General features: G+C 51.2%; 1 protein-coding gene across 2 annotated transcripts; it reads right to left on the bottom strand.

Annotated features, from left to right (window-relative positions):
- Positions 1–502: 502 nt before the first annotated feature.
- L3MBTL2 (l(3)mbt-like 2 (Drosophila)) lies at positions 503–17,655 on the bottom strand. Of its 2 annotated transcripts, XM_014964332.1 has the most exons (17): positions 17,547–17,655; positions 15,592–15,859; positions 15,221–15,354; positions 14,758–14,881; positions 13,682–13,761; positions 12,691–12,808; positions 12,206–12,340; positions 11,530–11,618; positions 9,722–9,953; positions 8,944–9,023; positions 8,237–8,341; positions 6,887–7,034; positions 5,888–5,970; positions 4,046–4,280; positions 3,212–3,277; positions 2,132–2,254; positions 503–1,312 (listed from the first exon to the last, which is right to left on the bottom strand). In XM_014964332.1, the coding sequence occupies exons 1-17, from the start codon at positions 17,583–17,585 to the stop codon at positions 1,203–1,205; spliced, it is 2,169 nt and encodes a 722-aa protein (XP_014819818.1). In that variant the 5' UTR covers positions 17,586–17,655; the 3' UTR covers positions 503–1,202. The 2 variants fall into 2 exon arrangements, with proteins under 2 accessions (XP_014819818.1, XP_014819819.1); XM_014964333.1 differs by lacking the exon at positions 3,212–3,277.
- Positions 17,656–17,809: the final 154 nt, after the last annotated feature.

Raw genomic sequence — 17,809 nt, 5'->3', positions numbered from 1 at the left:
CACAAACCACCACCCACCACCTAAACACACAACAACAACCACCAAACCAAAAACCATCACCCACCCACACAGCACCCCACCACAAACCAGTAATCTTGGGCACTAGAGCATGCCCTGAAGAACCATGTCTACACGTTTCTTAAATACCTCCAGGGATGGTGACTCCACCACCTCCCTGGGCAGCCCATTCCAATGCTGGATAACCCTTTCAGTAAAGAAATGTTTCCTAATATCCAACCTGAACTTCCCCTGGCGCAACTTGAAGCCATTACCCCTTGTCCTATCGTCTGTAGCTTGGAAGAAGAGACCGACCCCCGTCTCTCTACACCCTCCTTTCAGGTACTTGTACAGAGCAATAAGGTCGCCCCTCAGTCTCCTCTTCCCCAGACTGAACAACCCCAGTTCCCTCAGCCTCTCCTCGTAAGACTTGTGCTCCAGACCCCTCACCAGCTTTGTTGCCCTTCTCTGGACCTGTCAGAGAATTTCTGTCCTGAACATGAGCTTTTGGCTTCTTCCTCAAGTTTAATTCACAGGGCTTTTGGGTACAGACCGTAGATCAAATTTACAGTAGGACTGCTAAAAAAAAATTAAAAATTCAAACTATGCACCGTGTCCTCTGCAGTTCTGGCTTCAAAAGCAAGAAATGACACTCAAAAAGGGTCTCTTGCTCCCCCAAGAGGCATCATCGTTCCTTTTTGGTTTTTCACCTCTCTTCATTCTTTCTGTCCTGATGTTCTCGGGGGTTGTGGGGTCTAGACCAGGGAGCACAGCGCCAATGTCCTGTGAGGGCAGCCGATTTCCTGACGCATGTGACCTGCACACATCATCTCAGACTGCAGCTCGCCACCTCCAGCCATGGCTGAGAACCCAAACTGCCCCGTCGTGCTCTGGCAGCCTCTTTCCCCACTGGGACCTCCTGCTCGGAAAGGTGCCTTCAAAGCCAGGCACACAAAACCCCAGCAGCCACCCTGGTCATGCTCCTCAGCACGCCTGCGGCCTTTTTAGAGTCTGTTTCCCAGGGCTTAAAATTAAAAATCTGGGGAAAAATTTCTGGCACACCAGGAAAGCAGATTTGTGATGTTGCAGAGTGGTCTGCCTCAGAAAGGGAAGTCCCTTTTAGTCCCCTGCTTCCCTTTGCCAGGACTTTCCCCAAAGAGTCACAAGGTGAAGCAGAGGCTGCTGTAGGCAGCTGGGGATCAGGATCAGTCTGTGACCTCCTGTTTTATGCTGCTGATGGGAACGGGAAGCTCTGTAGCTCCATACTCTGGTACCGAGGGGTCGATGGTTTCTTCTTTCACTTGCACGGCAATGACTAGCAAGAGATGGAAAGAGAAAAATAAATAAGTAAAATCAACCCATGCTGCCCCGCTCTACCTGCAGCACCCTAGAACCCGCTCTGTTCATGCAGATACTCAAAATGCCCCAGGTTTCCAGCCCACTTCTTGAGGGACCCTCCCCACAGGCAGTCCTGTCTTGCTGGCACAAATCTATCCATGGTCACAGGAGCAGTCAGGATGGGATCAAACCCTGGCAGCATTCAGCTGCCTGCTCTCCCACTGTGTTCCATTATCTACCTGGCTGGATCCACACAGAGGAAATCAAAGATCTATGAGCAATGAGGACCTTCATGAGGCTCCATCCGCATGAAACCACCCACCCTTTTTCTCCAACACCCACTAGGGTTGGCAGGTGACCCAGATGCTCTTTCAGTCACCACAACTCTTGGTGCTCAGCACAGTGGGCTGTGCTCACATGCTGCAGCAGCCCTTATGGGGACTGGGATGTGACAGCAACCTCTGACATGTCTGTCGTGACTCTCCTCTCTAACTGACCTCACACAACCAGACTGCTCAGTAGGGCAGCCAGGTCCATGAGCAGTATCAACTTATCCAACTATACTGGTGTCACCAAACCTCCTCAAGAGGCAAAACTTCCCAGAGAAAGCCTAAGGCTTTCTTCCACTTTGTCTCTTGGAGGAGCGGGAAAGGACATTTGTCACATACTGCCTTTCCTTGCCTGGCGGCACCCATGACTTAATGGCCAAGAGACAGCACAGGTCTCCTGAGTGCTGGAGGCATGCAGGGCATATATGAGAGCATTACATATGGCTGCTTAGTAATCAGTCCCTTACTCTCATCAGGTGCTGGCTCTGGCAAAGCCTTGCTGGCAGCTTTTGCTTCTCGTTTAATCTTCGAGGTGGAAGGCTTCTTGACAGTCTGTCTGACGTTGCGGGTTTTGGCAGGTAACTTTTTTCCTTAACAAAGAGATAACAGAGCATGGGGAAAAGCGTGTTTCTTTTCCCCTGGAAAATCAGCAACCCTGCTCCACTGAGAAACCACAGGCCAGGGACCAGCACAACTGACCAGCAAGCTACACGGTCATTAGCTGCCAACTGGTTACTCGACAGAAACGGCCTACTGGAGAAAAACCTCTATAGTCATCATCTCAAAATACGCTCGCTCCTCCATGTTCTCCTTCATTAAAGGCAAGGCACTTCAGCACGTGCTTAACTTCTGAGGAGCAGGTCCTGTTGGAATCAGTCTAGAGTCAGCTTTGCTTACCTGTCTGGGTCTAGTCCTAGGCAATGGGCACGTTGGCTCCAAGGCACGGACACTGTAGCATTAACATTTCCATTTTTAGCTGACGTTTTTATTTAGGTTGAACGTCTTTGTATTCTTTAGATGTCCTTTCCTCTCCACCCCCCAGGAAGGAATTTCTTGCCTGTCTACACATGATTTGCCACAGCTACTGCAACAATGACGAGAACAACGACAAGATGAAACAATAACACGGTCCAGCCCCACCACTGGCCTCTTCAGCCATCTTAAGGCCTTCATTCCCTCAGCACAAAGCAGGCAGGGTTGCTCTCCAGCTACCCTCCAGCTGCAGCCAACAATGTCCCTCCGACCACGGACACAGTGGGGAAAGCAGCACAACCTCACGCCTGGAAGCAAGCGCCATCTACACCTCAGCAAACAGAAAACAGACTGCAGAACAGATCCTGCCCACACACACAGCTCTCTGCTCTCTCTTAGGCAATGGGGGCAGTTAAGAAGGATGAAGCTGTGTCGCCAAACCCACAGCCGACTGAGGGCATCCACAGCAAGACAAGGCCTCTCTCTCCTGCTCTGACGGGACATGATGGACAGGGCTCCTCTAACTGGGCCCAGCCTGCGAGCGAGCGGGAGGGCACTAATCAAACATCACTCACTCTTCTTTCCATAGGGTTTCTTCTTCTTCTTGGGCACCTCCTTGGCCTTCACTGGAGTTGTGGGCTCTGTCATGGAGACGAGAGGGAAACGAAAGCCAAGTCCCATAACCAGTAGGTAACTGGGATGAAGTGACATAAGCGAGAAACAAGATATACCCGTCCCCCCGAGCCAACGCCCTCTTCCCGAGACAACCAGCTGAGGGGAAAGCCAGGCTCTAGGGCAGTTGCTGTCTGTGCTTCCAGGCGAGGGCCCAGGGTGGCTGGGGCAGCACGGGGGAGAGAGGCCCAGGAGAGGTTTGGCAGGGGCAGTAAAGAAACGAGATAAGTAGCCTGGGACAAGAAGGAAAACATCTGCAAAGGTGAGGCAGTGGCCTCCCTGTGACAAGGGAAGGAATAAACTCTCGAGAGGGATGCTCTTACCTGTTAGAGACAGAGTCAGAGAATTGATGACAAAAGGGAGCAGGGGCCAAGCTCTCCCTGCTACCTGGCTGAGGTTGTAGGTACACTTAGTAAAAGGGAGCTGTGCAGGGATAGGACCACTTGGAACTCTACCCAACTTCATCAGGAGCAATTCTCTGTTGGTGTGCAGGTGGGGGACCAGAGGGAAAACAGAGCCAACCTCAAATCTCAGGCTGTTTTCCCCCCAACACAGACTCCTCCCTCTGCCAGTTGCTAGAACGCGTGGCAGCAGAGGAAGACTTATGGTAGCCAGCGCAAATCAAGGAGACCATTTTCTCCTCCCTATAAGGCCCAAAAAAGAGGAGCCACTCACAGAGCAGGAGGAATGAAACCTTTGCCTCTAGCATTAAAACCCGCAGTCAAACCTTCACTCACCTGGAACAACTGGTGGTTGAAGCTGGTAGCCTGTCAGCTCACACCACCCCACAGGATAAATGTCTGGAGACTCGCAGTCCACCCACTGGTCATACTCGTTGTCCCAGCCATCAAAATGGATGCTGAGGAGACGCTGGACCACACGCTTCACTGTGGCCACGCAGATGAGCCGGGGCTCCATCAGATCCACTGCTTCCACCTTCATGCCTGCCTTGAAGCCATGGTTTGGGCAGTCCTGGGTGCAGAAAAAAACGAAAAAAAGAAAACCCAAGGCCATTGCACTCAGTCCAAACCCACATCTGGTCACCAGCAGCCCAGAACAGCTACAGGCTTGCCTCCAGCTTAAAGCAAGCAGAGAGAGAACAAGCCTACAGTCCCACAACAGAACCAACCAGTCGCTTAACAGAAGGGGGCACACATGAACAGCTCTAAGGCAGCTGTGTCCTTAGTGTGTCTCAGCCCAGCCTTTAGAAACAAGGCCTGACCTAAGGGGAGCAGGAGGGACACCCGATCAAACCCATTAACCTGAGAGCGCCCTGGGAAATCAGAAAGATCTGCACAGGCTCAGGTGCTGCAGCAGTTTTGCTGATGCCAAGCCAAGGGCCAACCACATGTCCACAAGCAATAAGCAGTGCAGAATCCACCAGCAAGCAGCCTGGAGCTCCTGGAAATACTAGAGAATCACAGGTCACACTCAGAGGGACCAAGATCATTACATCACAAACACATGACACTGCTAGTCCTGACCAGCCAAAGAGGACTTTACTTGGAGAGCACACACTTCCATGCCTTGGGCTGTCCTTAGAAGTGCTGACCAGCAGCAAAGGGCAGCCCAGCAGAGACACTGGATATTGTCTACCCTGACTTCAGGAAAGCTTTTGACACTGTATCCCATAAGATCCTCATAGTGAAGCTTATGAAGTATGGGCTGGATGACGAGACAGCAAGATGGACTGAAAACCGGCTGAGTGGCTGAGCCCAGAGGGTGGTGATTAGTGGCATGAAGTCTAGTTGGAGGCCAGTGATTAGCAGTGTACCCCAGGGGTCAATACTGGGCCAGTCCTGTTCACTGTCTTCATTAATTATCTAGATGACATGACAGAGTGTCATGTTAAACTCAGCAACTTCGCTGGGTACAAAATTGGGAGAAGAGACTGCTATACTAGAGGGTTGCGCTGCCATCCAGAGGGACTTGGACAATCTGAAGAAATGGTCTGACAGGAACCTCATGCAGTTCAAAAAAAGGAAATGCACATTCCTCCACCCAGGGAGGAACAACCCCAGGTACCAGCACACACTGGGGGCTAAATGGCTGAACAGCAGCTTGGCAGAAAAGGACCCGGAGGTCCTGGTGGACACCAAGTTGAACATGAGCCAGCCCTTGGGACAAAGAAGGCTAATGGTATCCTCAGCTGCATTAGGAGGAATGTTCCCAAGCAGATCATGTAAGATGATCTTCCCCTCTACTCAGCAGGGGTGAGGCCACACCTGGAGTTCTGTGCCTAGGTCTGGGCTCCCCAGTACAAGAGTCATGGACATACTAGAGACAGTCCAGCAAAGAAATATCAGATATCAGGTATCACTTTTTACTGTGAGGGTGACTGAGCACTGGCACAGGTTGCCCAGAAAGGCTGTTCGGTCTCCATCCATGGAGATATTCAAAAGGCATTTGGACGTGGTTCTGGGCAACCAGCTCTAGGTGATCCTCCTTTAGCAGGGTCGTTGGACAAGAGGACCTCCAGGGGTCCCTCCCACCTAACCATTCTGTGACAGCCAGCACCATTCTCGTGCTTCTCTTTGCTGACTACAAGCATCCCCACACATCTTTCTGGCGGCACTCACTGTGTTGAAGAGCCGTGCTGGAGCAGATTTTGATTTAGTCTTTTCCAGGTAACTTTCCCAGTTGAAGGTCTGTGCATCTTGCCCTGTAGCAGGAAGAAATGGTCAGCAGGAAAAAGGCAGTCACTGGGCAGATCAGCTGAGAGAAAACGCAGGACAGACAGGAAGGATTCATAGCAACTGACTATAGTCAGTTGCATAGTCAAAGCTTAACCAGCTTTGTCATTAACCATGACATAGCCGAAGCCTAACCATGTCATTAACCAGCACATGCAGCCTGATCTTGGATGTAAATAGCACCCTCCTCCAGCAGGCAAATATGGAAAAGTGCAAGCTGCAACTCTGGACATGTGTGACAGTGACATATCCAGACCACAGAAAATGGTGAGAAGAAGCAGTGGGCAGGAAGAAGTATGTTCAAAACATATCACTAAGACCAATCCTTCTCCCACCAGCAGGAACATCAAAGGAAGACAGAACAGCACTGCACAAGAGTGCTGCAACACAGAAATTCAGAGCAGGCCTTTTTGGGTATGGTCAGATGAGGCAGTAAAAACACTCCTAGAATGATTGCCTCTCAGGATTTTGCAGAAATATTGGTCTCAGATTTATTCATATCAGTAGAGATGACTCCTGCCACTTTTAAGTACCGAGTCATGCAGCAATGGCTCTACTTTTCCCTTCCCTCTCTCCTTGTCCTTTAAATCTTTGATTCTGTTCAGCTTAGGGATTGCACACCTCTCTCCCACTGATCTGCCAGGAGCTAACCACCATGCCACCAATGCCCTCTGGAGATGTTACTTCATTCCATAAAGTACCAAGACTCAGAACATGGGCAGAGCCCAAATCGACCTGCTCTCTGAACCAGACCTATCTCCTTGGAAAACACACAGATTGGGACCTTGTGCTTTTGGTTCATCTGAACTTGACACCTCTCAGGAAAGCGCAGCCCAGCACATTCTGCATGCAGGTTTGTACCACAGGGCAGAGTCCAAATCTCACCTTTTGGAGGGGTCAAATCGATGTTGTTCTTCTGACAGAAGTTGGCGGGGAAGATGGCATGCGAGGAGGCATGATAGCAGAACCAGTCAGAGCCATCAGCAGATGTGGCTCCATCAATGCTGATCATGAGATACCCATCCAAGAGGACCTGAGATGGAAGTGAAGGGCATGAGTGTAGAGCTCCACTTGCTCTAAAGCCTCTCCTCTCAAAGGAACCATCCCCACAGATGGATCACGATTGTCACTAGACAGTAAAATACAATGTTATATGCTCCAGGGCATGCAGTATCTTCTCCTGATACATTAGTCAACACAGGCTAATTCCTGAAGTAGCAATTTCTGCAGGACTGGGACCAATACTAATACCCTTGTGAAAAGGACTCAGCCATAAATGGTAAGGAGCTTTGTTCTCCCTCAGAAACAGGCCTTATTGGCAGCCCAGAGACCCTCTACACCAGCCAGGTCATGAGTTTGTTACTGGGCAAAAGGGAAGGGCATCACCTTCAGACTTGCCACTTCCTACAGCAACAAGACTTGTCCCATCCCATCACTCAGTGGTAACTGGTGCCTACCAAATGCAACAGGCATGTCTGCCCCAGCCTCTTCATATTTCCAAGCAATGGCTGAAGGGAACATTTTACAGACACAAAGAACTTTCCTAGCATCCCCCTGCCAAACCCCAAGTGTCAAAGTCCTCCTAGGAGGACAAATGGGCTTTTCTTGCTCCCTGAGGAAGCTAAGTTGATGCCATGCTTTAGGACGTGCAACATGCCTCACTGAGGAAACCTGGCCAAGCAATTTACTTCCCAACATTAGCACAGGAGTCGAGCTCACTACCACCTCATCAAGAGAGACTGCAGGAGATACGACTATCCTCAGCTTTCTACAGCAGTGAATGCTGCCCATACAGATACACACCATTCCCCACACAGAGGTCATCCCACAACTCTTCCCCTCTCCTTTCTCTCCTCAAGGCAGCACTACAGAGGCCTCTTCTTTATGTGCTCCAAGAACTGGAGAACAAATCTTCCCCTTACTGCATGCCCAAGGGTGAAGGAAGGATGGAGGCTGATCACACACACTGGACAGTTAACTTGCAGATCAAGCATGCTCATCTTCGTGCTGTCCACTTAGGCACACATGGACAACTGCTGGTCTTATCAGCTTCTCAGACCTCTGAGGTAACGACCCAGTTCCAGCTGCCTATACACCAGCTGCCTACCGCTATCAACAGCCCTCTACTCTCCCTCATGCAAAATCCTACCCGCTCTTACTCATTTGCAAGACCTGAGGAGAGGCTGGGTTATCTCGGGTAAACACAGTAGACCCCCTTCTGCCCACTGAACTTACCTTGCAAACAGTGGCCACACAAATGTTGCCCAGATTCAGGGGGTCAATGGCCTCCAGTTTCATGCCTTCCTCAAACCATCCACCTTCGGCATAGACAGCTCGTACCTAATGGAGACTCTGGTATATCAGGTGCTGTCAGGGTTATGGGACAGTCCCATCACAACACCAACCGCACAAGTGCAAACAGGATTAGAGCTTCTTTACTTGGTTCAACCCAAGTTGGGAGGGGAAAGAAGAAAAATTACAAGAAATACAAAGAGGCAGCCAGATGAATGCTGTATTTGTGCCAGCAATCTCCTGCCAAGGCCCTGGTCACTCAGAGAACCAGGCTCAGCACTCAGCCATTGCTCCACAGCAAAGCAAGCCTCCTTTTCATCTCAGTCCTCACCAGTATGATCCAGCCCCTTGTCTGAATTGCTGTCTCCCATGCAATCATCTTCCCTCCAACTCAAAGTTTCATGCAACTGCTTGCCCTTCAATGGAATCCTTCAATCTGTCAATGTCTTGTAGTTCTTCCATCTCTCTATTTTGACCTGCCCCTGCCCAACCACAGCCTCAACTCCCCAAACACCTTACTACCCTATAGCTGTACAAGAGACAAACAAGCCATCCTCAACAACCTACACAGCAGCATATATGCCTAAGGAAAGAAGAGTTATCATTGCTTCCTTTCCTGTGGCCAGCACAGAAAGGCAAACCTGTCCTACCTTTTTAAACAGATAGGGGACAGCATCGCAGTAAATCTTTCGGAAGGTGGGATGGTTTGCCATGTCACTGCGTTTTTCTTCTGTGAGGAATGGAAGAAATAGAGATGTAAGAAACATGTAGCAACTGCAGTAAGAAAACACACTGCCTATTAATTATTTGGTGAAAGCTCAGCAGCTATGAAAGAGCTAGATCAGAGACCATGAGAAGAATAACGAAAAAACCCGGTCAGTCCCTCAACACCTTCCCATAACATGGGCTGTGATGTAGGGGTTGCTCAAAAGCAGACACATGATCTTCCTGAGCACTACTGATGACACCTCTACATGCAGCTTTAATCACCCAGAAAAGACAGCAAGAAAGGAAGACACAACCAATAGGATCTGCAGAGCTTGAGTCTTGCTTTTTCTGCCAGTCTAAGCTCTGTAAAGTCCAGAAAAAACACAACTTGGCCGCATCCAGTCTTACAGAAGCCAGCATGAATTTTCTAAAAAAGACTATCAACATCTGATATTGCAGACTCTGTGTTCTCACATTGTAGGGATAGACTACCTGCTTCAGGTAAGAAACCCTACAGTCCCTCTGTCTTGACCTGTGGCAGCAGATTGGTGGGCTTTTATCTATCCAGGGGGTAAAGCAGCAGACACACAACTGCGTAGACCTTATCTGTCAGGTCTTCAGGCACCTGCCTGGCTTCCAGCATGTCAAGACTGGTGTCAACAGCAGGGTCGAGGCAGCTCATAGCAAATCAGAAGATGCTTGTGGTGGCCTGATCCCTACCTGTCTTCTTCATGTTGTGGCCCACTCTCCGTGACCAGCCCACAGGATGGATGAGGGGACTCCACATGTGGCACCAGAAGTCATCATCGCTGTCGCCGTCCTCATAGAGAAGTCTCAGTCTGCCCCCGATCACTGTGTCCACCACTGCCATGCGTGTTCGGGACACATGGTTCTTATCCACCACTTCCACCCGCATGCCCTGCCGGAACGGGTACTTCATGCTCTCCGCCATCTGGAAACAACCAAGAGAGGAGGTGGGATCAATCACACTTGGTGTTTTCCTTCCCCAAACATTTCAGAGAACAGCTTTCCCCACAGACATCCTAGCCAACCCCTCGTGCTGCCCAAAGCTGGCTGTGAGACACTTCTGGGAAGGGATGCCATGGTTGGGCACATGCAATCTAAGCGTCCCCTGTACTGTGGCCCCATAACAGCTACCCCCACCCTGGCCCAGCAGCCATGCTCAGCCAGCACCTTGTATGAATGTTCTTAACATGAGAAACAGATGACACTTCTGTTCAGCAGGAACTGAGTAAGGAATTGCGTGCCTTTTTCAGTCATGAGACCATAAGGGTTTCAAGGCTGGAAGCAATAAGAGGTGTCGCTTCCCGAAGGGCAATAGGATTTTCAGCTGACTTTAAAAGACCAAGCCCTTATTTTCACTCTTTTTTGCTCTGATTAGAAGTAGAGCAACATGACGATCTATCTGCTGACTCCACCAGAGTTACTCTGCAGACTGACCCAAAGGCACAGGCACATGAAAAGAGTCACTGTCCGCCTTCTAACAGATTTTTTTTTTTTTTTTGAGACCTTCAGTCTGCTGGTACAGCATAGTCCTACACATTCACAAACACTCAAAGGTGTTTAAAGAACACCTGAAATTCTGGTAGTGGGGATCCCAGAATGCTCAAAACACAGCTCAAAACAGACTCAGATTCCCTTCAAAGTTCTGAATTCAAGGTTTGGGTAAGTCTTCCCCTTCCACCTCCTGTTCACTAGGTGGGAGTTGGGAGTGGGGACACTGGGAGGAGAACAATACTGACAACATCTGTCTCCCTCTACTACTTCCCTTCCATGACGTGAGTTCTCAGCTACAAGCTGTGGCCCAGGAACAAGTAGCTACAAACATTCTCTCAACTTTCTGAGAAGCAACAAGGGAAACACAAGCTATGTCAAGGTCTCCACCTCAGCATCACCAGTTACCTCACACGTAGAGAAACCCATCACTTGCCTTCCTGCCTGCTGTCTCTGGGATCATCTTCCTTACCTGTGGTTTACAAAGTTGCCAGCAATGAGTCTCTTCTCCCCAGCAAGGTCTAACCTCAGTGCAGGCTACACAAAATAACCACAAAGAGCTATAAAGCTGGCAAGGCCACAGCACAGCTGCTTCCACGCACTTCGAGGGAGCCTGTGCCCCTCTCACTCTTCACAGGCTGCTGTGCCACCAACACTGAAGGCAAAGGGGTTTGACTCTCAGAGCCATTGCCCAGCACCGAAACAGAGCAGGGAAAGGCCAGGCTGGAGCTGCATTGACCTTTCCGACCCACAAAAAAGCAAACTCACCCCCAGTATTTTCCAGCAGAGGTTGACATGACAACAGCTTTTAAAGCCCATCCACAACCCAAACTAGAAACAATTCTGCTGACCATAGTGGCTGTACCTGGTGCCTCACTGCCCCTGCCCTGTCTGGGTTTCAAGGGGACAAATAGAGGAGTTGCACAGATCAGAACCAGAAGAGACGTGTTGCACACAGGTCTCTTGGCTTCAGCTTCATTTCCACACATAAAGCGACGGCCTCCCACAATTACCTTAATATGGAAATCCACTGGGATGGTCCTGGCTCCCACCAGTTTTTTCATGAGGTAACTTCTCCAGTCAGTGTACTTGGCATGGATAGCTACATACACACAGGGAAAAAGCGCATCTTTATAGCTGAAGGCATTACAGCACCACACTACACTTTTCTTCCTCTCCGAGAGTCCATCTGCATTAAAAGGCTTTTGTCACATTCAGATCCTGTACCTGCTCTCAGGCAGACTCTGTTCAAGCTCACCCTCACAACTGCACGCAAGGGATCACCATTACAGAATAGACCGGGCCAAAGAGGTACCCAACTCCACTGATTTAGATGTGGAAGTGGCATTAGAGGAAAACCACGTGAGCCGTACCAGTGCACTCCCCAGAGACACTGTCCAGGATGTAGGACAAAAACGTTCCCCCAAAGGTTAAGCATAGCCACCATATGGAACAGAATGAGGAACAGCAACCTGCATTAGCTTCTGTCCATAGGTCTGGATCCAGCACCCCCAGGTGATCCACAGGGAGATGCAGGGGGAGCAGTCCAAGCAGTCTCTAGCTTCCCAAAGAACTAACTGTTTCTTGTAACTCAGGGCACAAATAGAGCTGTGGTCCCACTGGACTAGGCATAAACCAAGGCTCCTTCATGTCCAGGCACGTGCTGGCCCCCTCTCGCCCCACACTTACTTTGTGGTGGTACCAGGATTTTGCTGTTGATGGCACACCAGCCAATGGGGTGAATATCCACTGTGCCCAAATTGCACCAGAAGTCATGGCTGGCATCATCCTCGAAGCCTTCATATCGCAGAAGGGCCCTGTACCCTGCCAAGATGGAGCAGACAACCAGAGAAAGGCATTAGAGGCCAAGAATTTCTCCTCTCCCCATTGGGCACCACAGGCTTTTTCCCTACAATGTGGCCTTCAGAGCTCCGCATAGGTTATCAGAACTTCTCTAACCATTCTGGAAGCAGAACTGTCCTCGCAGGGAGCCTAGCAACAACGGGAAGCAGATGCTGGTTTCCTCCCACCACCACACCAGGGTACTTCCTGGTCCAAGATCTCTCAGCAATTGCAGAGAAACTCCTCAAAAGCTGATGTTTTGCATGACCAGCTACGCGCTCGGCTCTCCAAAGCTTCCCTCCCAGCTGTCAGGAATTACGTTGGAGACATACCTACGGTCTGGATGACGGACGCAATCCAGTACACGCGGCTGGGGAGTACAGCATCACTGTTCAGCACTTCCACTTTCATACCTTTCACCACATCATCCCACTGATCAAAGAGCGGCACCTGAAGAATTGAGGAAGCCACGTTGGGAAAGGGACATTGACAGAGCAGGGCTCAGGCCCTCATTCTAGCTTTCAGAGCCGTGTTTCAGGCAGCTACACTTTCACCTTAGGCCTGGGTTTGCATGTCTTACCCTTCCTCTATCTGCCAACAGCTTGAAATGCAACTGAACTGTCCCAGCATCTCACTGGGGTGTTCACAGAGGATCCCAAAAGGCAGAATATTGTATAGCAACACTTAACTATTTCACTACCAGCTGTCCTATTATCTCAAGAAGCTGCTCCGATTCCTCTATGGTATCAAAATCCCCAACCACCAAATTACTGTGCCTTCCTGCCTGATCCTCAAGGAAAATAAAATTTTGTTAGTATTATCACAGATCACAACTCAAAAAAAACCATAACAAGTGAGTCTTCATACACAGAGAGGCTGGGGGCTGCTATAATACCTAAGAACTGCCATTCTTTCACGGATCTGCCACGGCTACTTGGCCCACAAAGACTCCAGACACTCTGGAGGGACAGCTACTGCCAGGTCCACATGAGCTGAGTTCCTCCCTGCACATCACCCTGGGCTGTGCTCACCCACACAAACTGCAAAGGCACTTGCCATTATCCCACCCTGTCAGAACTAATTCTGTCTCTCGCCAGCACTGGTCCATCACAATCAGCCTTCTTCCTCCCCCAAAACTCCTGTCCCTCTGTGGGACACTCATTCTTAGCTGTGAGAAGCCCCAGCTTCTTTCCTTACGCTAGCTGAGGCTCAATAACCAGCTTCCCTGCTCTCTCCCCACCACCCAGTCACAGGATTACAGGGGAGCCCCATGCATACAACATGTCCCACGTGCACTGCGAAGCACAGAAAAGAGGAACTCACGTGTTTGAAGCAGCTGACAGGAGCTGCCTTGAAGCCATGCTCCTGCAGGTATTTTCCCCAGTCAAAGCCCAGGACAAGTGCTGTAGGCAGACAAGAGAGCAGAAAATCAGGTGAGATTATAGAAAAGGCACAGAAGCTCAGTTACCTCTGGACTACAGCTTGCAGCCACATTGTGGTCTGCTCTGGGACAGAGCCATCTGTCCATCACCAGCACACAAGGACTCAGCATTCCACTGCATTTTCCCTGGGGGCCAATTAGATCCCACAAGTGCATGGGGACCAGCCCTCCGTGAGAGGCACAATATAATAATCAATTCTTGCTGTCACTTGATTTTGGGGAAAGGGGGGTGGGAGGGGCAAAAAAAGAGCTCAAACGCAGCCCAGAGGTGAGAGTGGAGGCTGCATCATGTCAGTACTAAACCACTTAACAGCTGTGCCTCTCTGCAGCAACACTGCTGGGTCATATCAGCAACGCTTGCTTCCCCAGAGGGTGTTAGGAAAAATCAGAGTGAAGCACTGAGGTATTAATCCCACAGTCACCCCTGATCCAAGGCTACAGCTCTGCTCCAGCAGCAGTCTGCTCAGGGATCAATCCCTGCTGCCACCCCCTGGGCCTTCACTTTTGCCCTAAGGCAGCAGCTTGCTACTCCTTCAGCTGCACTGCCTGGCTGTTCCTCAAGTTGATCAGTGAATGACTTGGCTTAAATATAACTCCCCACAGGCCACAGGGCAGCAGAATGGCTGGGAGCAGCAGGGCGCCTTTAAGGTAGCTTTGCTATACCTCTTGAGACTGTGATCACAGAGCTTATGCTTCAGTCCAAGTCACAAGAGGAACAAGGATAAGGCTGCAACAGTAGATGGGCAGGAACCCACCAAGGCTCTGTTACCAACAAGGTGAGGGAGAGAGTTGTGCCCTGTGTCCTGCCAGCCTGCACTGGAGCAATCCACACACATTGTTTCAGTACAAGGCAGCATGCCAGAGGGGAGGAAATGGACTGTAGAACTTACAGCCCTCCAGATGTCCCCTTTACTGTGGTTCCAGCAGCTGCACCTCCTCACACCTCACCCACACTCACCGTCCTGGCCTGTCAGTGTCCCATCTGCCAGCTGCCCTGTGCCCTGCGAATGGAGGAAGGCCCCGATCTTGGCCGACCAGGCTGCCTTGTGCAGAACTTTAGCTTTCTTCGTTGGTGGCTTCCCCTACAAAAGAAGGAATATTAGGAACACTAGTGGCACAGGAGAGGAGGCCAGTCCCTGCAACTGGCCAGCAAGGCATGCATCTCTTCTTTGGGGCAATTTTCAGGTTCCAACAATTTTTACTAATGCTTACAGGAATGAGAAGAAACAGCAGTTAAAATATCAATGTATCCTTCCTCAGCTTCCAGGGAGCACCACCTTTCAGCTGGCATGCACTCTCAGGGGACTTCAAGCAGGAAGAACAAGCCCCTTGTAATGGCAGTCTGATCTTTAGAGAGCAACCACTCACCCCTGCGTATACACACATCCTGCTCCAGGGAAGAAGGAAAGGTTTTGACTCACTTGCAGTCTGGCCAGGATGCTGGCCTTCTTGGAATTTGAGGAATAGCTTCTGGAGCAGGAGACGCTGCAGAAACGTTTGGTCTTGGAGAAGAAAGCCTCCCTGGTGCCCACAATCCCACACATCTCGCACACAGCTGAGGGAAGGAAGGCATTAAAACGTGAGCAGTTGGCAAGGTCGACGCACTACAAGGGCAGAGCCAAGCTCTGATAACCCTCATTACACATAGCAGCTCCCCCACATAGCCCAGAAAACACAGTCTTAATTCAGTGCTGCTCCCAAAGCATACTCAAGATGCAATCACGCACCCTTCGGCTTCCCCCAGCCCTTGTTCTTTCCATCACACATGTGCTTTAGGTAGAACAGCCAGTACCTGGCTCGGAGCCGTTGTCCTCTGTGAGCCGGCCTGTGGGCAGCTGGTGCACAAGAGAGTTTGGAAGCTCTCCAGCTTCCCGGTCTGCCACCTCATCGTCACTAGACTCATCCAGACAGGAGCTGCTGTCGCTGGCCATGCTGCTATTGTAGCCCCTGAAGCTGTCATAACCCCCAAAGAGGTCCAAGTCATCATCCTCCTCATCGTCATCGCCTTCCTCCTCCATCCGCTCTGCAGATGAAGTCTTGTGGCACAAAGTAGACACCAACTGAAAAAAAAGAGCCAGTCTGCTTTAAAACAGACATTTTATACCACACCCCATCCCCTTCGTTGGCAGGGGGGCCATCTAGACTGGGGAGAGTCCTCAGGGTGAGCAATGCATCCATGTAACAGCCCCAAAGACAGGACTCTGAACCCCTAGCAGGGAATCTAGTACTTCTGCAACAGGTCTCATTACAGGTATTTCTTAGGCTGCATTCTCCTTCCCAAGAGCAAACAAACAGCCACAGAGCTGCAACTACATAGAAAAAAAAAGTTTGAGGAACATGGAGAGAATCCAGGGACTACATTGCCATGCTGACAGAGAAGACTGCGTCCATCCATGTACTGTCTCTCCTGACAACTGCAGAGAGCAGTGCAGACACCATCAACATTAAAGTCATTAAACTTGAGTGCAGATCACAAAGCTGCACACTGTGGCCACCATAGCTCACAAGAGCAGTACAGCCTGGATGTCAGCAGGACAATCTCAACTCTGGAGAAGGTTCATGTTCTTTGGAAACCACGTAGTCCACGGCTGATTTCAGTTCAGAAGCTGCATCAGCAGGATAACAGAACAGCGCCTGTTAAGAGTTTCTCCCTGCAACCAGATGTCTCCACAACTAAACACCTTCACTAGCTCTTCGTACTTGCTGTTACAGCAGGAGAGCAGAGAAGCAGTGACTAAAGAAAGGGCACAGAAATCCTGTGACTGTTGCTCAGATTAGAATTTAAACCGGGCTCCAAACACATGCAAAAGAAGCTGGGAAAAGGTGTTAGCAACTCATGAAAGAGCAGCCAGAAGTCAGCATCAGCACAACAAAAGATGGAACAAAAAGGTAGATTGGAACAGTCACCCGAGGCACCGGGATACAATTGGTCATCCAAGCGAGCAACAACAAAAGATCAGCGGGAGGTCCAACACCTTCCAGCGCTAAATTCCATGCAATCCTTGGCTCCTGGGTATTGTTATAGACACATGAACAGGAAGATCAGACTTCACTCACTGATGTCTCCCCACATCCTCCCTGGATTTCACACAAAACAGACCCGAGGTACCCAGGTTGTTCCCTGAAGACAGAGTTGCTCTCCTGCAGACCCACATCCTCAGACAGCATTCCTGATGTCTGAAACGCCTGAACTCCTCAAAAAAGCACGTTCACCTCCTTCTTGCCCCCTTTCCGGGGCGCACCTTCCCTCAGCTCACGGGAAGTGAGTATCTTTGGATCGTTACTCTTCACCGAACGCGAATGAAACTTGGGGACACGTTACAGGTTCCCAGGCGCTGATCAGCAGGGACAGCATCCCCCGCAGCTCGCCCAGAGATGCGCGGGGGACGCGGAGGCCCCATCCCGCTCGGGTCAGACCCATCGTCCCCTCCAGCACCAGCCCGCTCCCCGCAGCACGGGGGCGGGGCGGACGGCCACGCCGGCAACCACAACAACACGACGGTGAGGAGGAGGCGGCCCGGCGCTCCTCGCCCCCTCCGGGCCGCGGGCAGCCGTTACCCCCGTACCACACCGCGGCCGTTACCCCGGGCCTCGCGCCCTCCCTCAGCGTACCGGCCGGCACAGCCCGGTGCCCCAAGGCTTTTCCCAGCGCCCTGCGGGCGGCTGCGTGGCTGTAGGGGCGGGCGGCCCCCCACCGGCCCGGTTCCGACCCCGGAGGAGCCCCCGACCCGGGCCGTCGCCGCTCACCTCCCCCCGATCCTGCTCCTGCTCCTGCTCCTGCTCCATGGCTCCCGGGACGCCGCTAGCCCGCCTCGCGCGCGGGGAGCACGTCCCCCCCTCAGCGGCGCCTCTGATTGGCAGGAACCGGGGAAAGAAAACCAATCAGCGAAGATCTTGTTCTCGCCGCGCCGCCCGCGGAGCACACCGGGAGCTGTAGTTCTCTTGCCGCCATGGCGCCGGGCGGTGGTCCCACCCAGGGGCGGAGGAGAGGCCGGGCCCCGGTCCCGCCT

The sequence above is a fragment of the Calidris pugnax genome, unplaced genomic scaffold, assembly GCF_001431845.1.
Source record: "Calidris pugnax isolate Ruff unplaced genomic scaffold, ASM143184v1 scaffold44, whole genome shotgun sequence".
NCBI classification, from domain to species: Eukaryota; Metazoa; Chordata; class Aves; order Charadriiformes; family Scolopacidae; genus Calidris; species Calidris pugnax.
The sequence above is the reverse complement of the archived record's forward strand: the minus strand, read 5'-3'. Positions and strand labels throughout refer to the sequence as shown.

Bases quoted from the DNA above. Each gene is read 5' to 3' on its own strand.
- L3MBTL2 (XM_014964332.1), bottom strand. From the start codon at position 17,585: ATGGAGCAGGAGCAGGAGCAGGAGCAGGATCGGGGGGAG. The intron at 5,971-6,886 runs GTGAGATTTGGA...TTCCTGCTACAG, and splicing joins CGATTTGACCCCTCCAAAAG to GGCAAGATGCACAGACCTTC. The intron at 3,278-4,045 runs GTGAGTGAAGGT...TCTCCATGACAG, and splicing joins TCAACCACCAGTTGTTCCAG to AGCCCACAACTCCAGTGAAG.